Source organism: Pan troglodytes, chromosome X (assembly GCF_028858775.2).
Source record: "Pan troglodytes isolate AG18354 chromosome X, NHGRI_mPanTro3-v2.0_pri, whole genome shotgun sequence".
In the NCBI taxonomy this organism is placed as follows: Eukaryota; Metazoa; Chordata; class Mammalia; order Primates; family Hominidae; genus Pan; species Pan troglodytes.
Window position 1 is genome coordinate 25,005,991 of NC_072421.2, and position 6,291 is coordinate 25,012,281.

At 45.4% G+C, this 6,291-nt stretch overlaps 1 protein-coding gene across 1 annotated transcript; it reads right to left on the bottom strand.

Moving 5' to 3' along the window:
• Positions 1 to 5,009: 5,009 nt before the first annotated feature.
• Positions 5,010 to 5,425, bottom strand: LOC112206833 (small ribosomal subunit protein eS26-like). Its single transcript, XM_024352989.3, has one exon. It carries the CDS (start codon positions 5,419 to 5,421, stop codon positions 5,074 to 5,076), a length of 348 nt encoding a protein of 115 aa, XP_024208757.2. The 5' UTR covers positions 5,422 to 5,425; the 3' UTR covers positions 5,010 to 5,073.
• Positions 5,426 to 6,291: the final 866 nt, after the last annotated feature.

The window sequence follows — 6,291 nt, forward strand, 5'->3', positions numbered from 1 at the left end:
GTTTACAAGGCCATCACGCCTGATCCATCTGAATTGTTTCCTGCAGAGGACACAAGCCTTTGGAAGGACACTTCATGGGCAGGGAGGACCTTCCTAAACAGGAGCCCAGACAGCATACTTGAAAGGTGATTAAAGAAAATTTCTTTTGTAAGTTACCTTCAAGAAGGAAAAGGAACTGCCTGGCTTATGAGGCCAAATAAATGGGCTAATCAGAAATCAGACACTTAAAGCACAAAAGGAAAAGAGAGGAGATTAAGCAAGGCAAGAAGAGATGAGTCTGGGGTAAATTGGCACTTCCGGAGTGTACGAGGAGTGTGGCTGACACCCAGTAGAGGGAATGACCAGCTAGCTCACCTGGTAAGGCTGTTGGTGAGTTTCAGTCGAGCCTCCAAGGTGCTGAGGCACATGAAACACGGGCAAGTGTCGTCCGTGTTAGACAGACAGGGTAATAAACAACGAAGGCAAAGGCACAGATATGGAAACACCTTCTGAGTCTCGCGAAGTTGTCAAACTATTTCCAATTTCACTCTACTAAGTGTTCACATGAGAATGCTGATGTGTGGGCTGGAGTTCCCAGCAACGTCATCTTTTCCTGAGGCATGCTCAGTGGATCCCGGCCAGGAGGTCTGCTCCACAGAGCTTGGAGCCGATGATACACTTCCCCACGTGATTGCAAAGCAGTGGTGGCTTCTGTCTTATATTTATACAACCAACAGGAATAACCTATTTTAGAGAAAACAGGCAAAGAAGGGAGCTGAGGGTAGTAATTTTGTAGCCTACTCTGTAATTTAGTCTGGTACTCTTTGCCGAAAGAGAAAATAGTTCCTCTGTTAACAGACGGTGGAGGATGAGAGAAGGAAGGATCAAACAATTTGGGCCCCGGTCCTAGAATTTCCAACGTGGTGGGAAGGGAGGGAAAATGTTGACTTCCCCTCTCCCATTTTAATATCATAGAAAACCAATGGTTATTCATGGAGATGACAGGCACACAGATTGAGATATAGATTAGATGGGTGGAGAGAGAGAGAGAGTGAAGTGGAGAGGAGAGAGAGAGATAGAGAAAGAAAGAGAGAGAGATTGAGAGAGAGATGGTGGCAGGGTGAGCAGCGCAATAATAGGATGAGAGAGAGATGGTGGCAGGGTGAGCAGCGCAATAATAGGATGAGAGGAGACAAGACTATCCATCAAGAGCATAGACTCTGAAGCCAGACTGCTGCCTAGGATTGAGTTGTAGCCACCACTGACTAGCAGGTGACTTTGGGCAGGTTATGGAACCTCTCTATGTCCCAGTGTTCCCATCTATAAAATGAGTTAGTAAGAGTACATACTTTGTGGGGCCTGGCAAAGAGTAAGCTGGAAAAAGTTAGCTTATTTTATTCTTATTAGTATAACTTCCCAGGATATTACAAGAAAACAGATGAGAATTCTCTATCCCAGCCTGAGGTAGTCAGAGAGAATCACCCCTCAGGCCAGGGGAGGTGGTGGCCTGAAACGAGTCTTACCTGATGAACGGGAATTAGCAAGTGAGGAGGGAGATGACATTTACATTCTAGGCAGAGGAGAGGGGTTTGTGGGTGAGAAACAGAGTGCTTGTAAAGAAGTAAAGAAGGCTTTCAAGTGATTTGGCGGGAGAGAAAGGGAGAGAGAGAGAGATAATTTTTTGAATCCCAATTATTTCCATGTTTCAAAAATAAACACATATGGAAATCATGATTTTTTTTCAGTCCACAGAAAATGAAATACAAGGAGATTCAAGAACATCTTGTCTCCCCAGGGATCTATAGACCACAGTTTGGAAATCACTGTTAGTGTGTGCTGTATCTTAGACCCTGCTTCCCTTCAAAAGCACCATTTAGGAGAGTCACTGAAGGTTTTCAAACAGAGGAACCGTGATGGAAATGACTCTTCCACATCTATTTCGATCTCTTTCCAGTGTGCCTTTATGTATAGTACAGAAATAGAAAAACTACATTTCCCAGACTCCCTTGCAGCTGTGTAATTTAAGTCACACCAATCAGATGTGGTCATGTTAGACAAATGTTAGAACTCATTTAAGTGGGGGAAAGAGGCATGGTAGGTGGTTTCTATTTTGCAGATACAGGTTGCAACAGGTCCGGGATGATTCTGAAGCCAAGGATTCCAGCAGTGGTTTCCTGATCCCCAGATTACACCTGAGGGCAGCCATCCTGGAGACAGCTGCTGAGAGAGCAACTTCCTGATTTGCCCACACAACTCCTTCCCAAGGATGGTGGCTTGCCGGCAGCAAACCCAGTTAACACATGTCCGATGTCTGCAGTATTCTGGACCCAGATCCTGTTAACAGCGCTATCCAGTTCAGGGGCCAGCCTCACTGTCTGCCTCATTTTCCACTGCCTGTGGCCCTCCATTAGAGTCCTGTAATCCCAGCTACTCAGGAGGCTGAGGCACTTGAACCCAGAAGGCAGAGGTTTCAGTGAGCCGAGACTGTGCCACTGCACTTCAGCCTGGGTGACAGAGAGAGACTCCATCTCAGAAAAAAAAAAAAAGTGAACTGTAGCCCTGGACTTGAGGTGGGTGGCCTATGACAGGCCAGGGGTGGAAGGAGTTTCCTCTAGTCCTAGACAGAGTCCCCATGCGCAATGTGTGGGCTGTGCCCTGTACACAGGCACCTGGCAGAGGGAATGAGTGGGAGCTGAAATCCAGCCCATGTTCCCCTTGCCAAGCTGTGGGTCCCAGCATGGGGCTGCATGCTCCTGGAGGAGGGGTTGCCTTTAAAAATCCACATTAAGGAGTCGTAGGTGCAGCCCTAGTTCCAGGTGATCAAACAGAGAGGAGAGGCCCCAACGCTGCCCGTTCCAATGCCTTTTGACACCCAGAAGGGTGTGCTGTCCCCCACCCTCAAGCCACCAAAGGATGCAGATGTGTGCAGAGCTGTTGTCCCAGCCCTTTCACAGCTCTGCAGTTTGATCTTTTATTACAAAACCGCATGGAAGGGGCAAGGTGGCATTGGATTTGTTATTGCTTCCTCTGCTAAGTGTTTTAATGCCATAAACTGCATGTTACAAACTCTGCAATCATTCTTTGGACTTGGAAAATTGCTTAGGACAAAATAGTTCATCTCAAGAGAGGATGTGGGGAGAGGAGAGGAGGAGGAAAAGAGGAGGAGACAAAGTCCTCTTGGAACACAAACCACCAGTTTCCCTTCAAGAGTGACTAACTGCATTTGATCTTTGTTCCTTGCCCAGGGAACATGTTCAGCAAGTATAAAACTAGATCATTTTTTGTTTATAGAAATGCTTTGAAGGCTCCAGGCCCTTCTGCTGTAATAGCAGCCTAGGCCATGTTTTCTACTGTCCTGAACCACATCCACCGAGAACAGATAACAGGTCAAACCAGAAGAAGCTGCTTGAGCACTGAGGCCTTCCTTCTGCTGTTAACCAGGCACAGCCTCCAGGAAGGGGGGCACAGAGAAGAAGCATGTGTTGGCAACAGCCTGGGCACAGGCCTGTGCATATTGGGGCAAGAAAAATGAGCATGCATACAAGAGAATATGGCAGGTAGAAAGTTAGCTTTAAGGAATTTTGACCATAAATGTAAATCACCAAAACCATTTAAAGAAAAGTGTCAAAGCAAAGTAAAACACCATGCTGAAGTTTGTTTCTTCCATCTGTAGCAGATGCTTTGGTACCCCACTCATAATCCTCAGTATCTACCATTTTTATGCATATGGGCCCAACTTCTTTTTTTTTTGAGATGGACTCTCACTCTGTCTCCCAGGCTGGAGTGCAGTGGTGTGATCTTGGCTCACCGCAACCTCCACCTCCCGGGTTCAAGCAATTCTCCTGCCTCAGCCTCCCGAGTAGCTGGGATTACAGGCGCCTGCCACCATGCCCAGCTAATTTTTGTGTTTTCAGTAGAGCTGGGGTTTCACCATGTTGGCCAGGCTGGTCTCAAACTCCTGACCTCAGGTGATCCCCCCGCCTTGGCCTCCCAAAGTGCTGGGATTACAGGCGTGAGCCACCGTGCCCAGCCATGGGTCCAACTTCTAACAGTCAGCAACTACTACTCTTTGCCCTAAGACTGTCTCTGAACACCAGAGCAACTCTCAAACAGTGCTCTTGCTTTTCAGGTGGGGTTCTACCTTGTCACCCAGAGTATCAGCAGGATTAAGTTCCAGTTGCCCACAATGGTAATTCACTTGATGACACACCATTAATGGCTTCTTCCTTCCCTTCTTTGTTTCACTTCCCCACTGCCGTACTGGTGTTTCCTGAAATCTCCTTCCAAGTAAACTACGGGTACTCCTTGACTTATGGAGGGGTTACATCCTGATAAACCTATTGCAAGTTGAAAATACTGTAAGTCGAAAGCACATTGAATACACCTAACCTCCCAAACATCATAACTTAGCCTAGTCTACCTTAAACATGCTCAGAACACTTACATTAGCCCACAGTTGGGCAGAATCATCATGAAGCCTATTTTACAATAGTGTTGAATAATCCATGTAATTTATTGAATACTGTACAAAAAGTGAAAAACAGAATTGTTTTGCACCATCGTAAAGCTGAGAAATCCAGAGTTGAACCATCTTAAGTCAAGGACTTATGTAGATCATCTTGCACTGGAATCCTTATGTCAGCACCTATCTTTAGGAGAACGTGATAGAGTTTGGATGTGTGTCCCCACCCAAATCTTGTGTTGAAATGTAATCCCCAATGTTGGAGGTGGGGCCTGGTGGGAGGTGTTTGGGTCATGGTTGTAGATCCCTCATGGCTTGGTGCTGTCTTCACCAGAGTGAATGAGTTCTCACCAGATCTGGTCATTTAAAAGTGGGTGACACCTCCCCCCACCTTCCCCCCCACCTTGCCACCTTTCTCACCATGTGACATGCCTGCTACCCCTTTGCCTTCTGCCATGATTGTGAGCTTCCTGAGGCTGCACCAGAAGCCAAGCATATACCAGCACCATGCTTCCTATATGGCCTGCAGAACTGTGAGCCAATTAAACCTCTTTTTTTTTTTTTTAAGTACAATTTCCATTTTATTTTTCTCCAGAGAATAGCCTGTCTTCAGTCTTTAAGAACTCAGCTCCTTACATGGGCTTTGGTGGGGGACGTGGGGCAGCACCCGCAGGTCTAAATCGGGGTGGGGGTGTTCGGTCCTTGTGGGCTTCACGAGATCGATTCCTGACTACTTTGCTGTGAATTGCACAACTCACACAGTAATGTAGCTTCACATACAGCTTGGAAAGCACATAGGCATCGAAGACGCTCGCTTCAGAAATGTCCCTGACTGCTGCGGCCTCCACTATGTTTCGGATGACGAATTTCCTAATGGCCTTGTCCTTGGGCACGCATCGGGCACATTTAGTGCAGCGAATAGGCTGCACGTGGCCGCGGCCCTTTTTGGCACGACCATTGTTCCTTCTTTTCTTTGTCATCTTGGAGGCATGGACCGGAGAGAGCAAACCTCTTTTCTTTATAGCAGGTATTTCTTTATAGCAATGTAAGAACAGCCTAACACAGAACTCAAACTAAAACATCCTCCAACCTTCATCCATTTTATTAAAATTTGCCTTTTCCCTTATATGACAGGTATAATTTTCCTCTAAACTGTTCACTTTAAAAGTCGACACAAAGTTGGGGTAGCTCCTCCATCCAAACAATGAGTTTGATATAAGGCATACCTAAGTTTTAAAAAATCCTTGTGATTCTAAGGAACTTTTCCAATTCTTTGGTAGATTGGAATTTATTGTATTAGATATTTGTCCTGTTATCTGAATGATAACTGGGTCTCAGCATTGTATTATCTGTTACGTTATATGAGTAGGGCCATATTTTAAATATTTTAGGGGAATTTAGAACTCAAACTAATTCTCTTGCGACCCCTTTTATAAAGCAAGCCTACATTTATGAATTCTTTTTTTTTTCCTTCAAATGAACTATATCCACCTTGATATTTCATTGTTAAGTCTTAAATTTGAGTTGAGCGCTGTGGCTTGTGTCTGTAACCCCAGCTATTCAGGAGGCTGGGGCAGGAGGATCGCTTGAGGCCAGAAGTTCAAGACCAGCCTAAGGAACATAGTGAGACCACATCTCTAAAAAAAAAAAAGTAATAAAATCTAAGTGTAATTTTGTATCTGTGAACCAACCTCTTCATAACCCTACTCCCCTCTCTTCCTAGCCTCTAATAACCATAGTTCTGCTCTCTATTTCTATGAACTCAACTTAAACATTTTTAAAATTGTTTTTCATGTTAGAGATGGGGTCTCGCTGTGTTGCCTGGGAGGGAGCGCAGTGTTTATTCACAA

What these genes read in the sequence shown, in the direction of transcription:
- LOC112206833 (XM_024352989.3), bottom strand. Translation starts at nt 5,421, where the DNA reads ATGACAAAGAAAAGAAGGAACAATGGTCGTGCCAAAAAGGGCCGCGGC.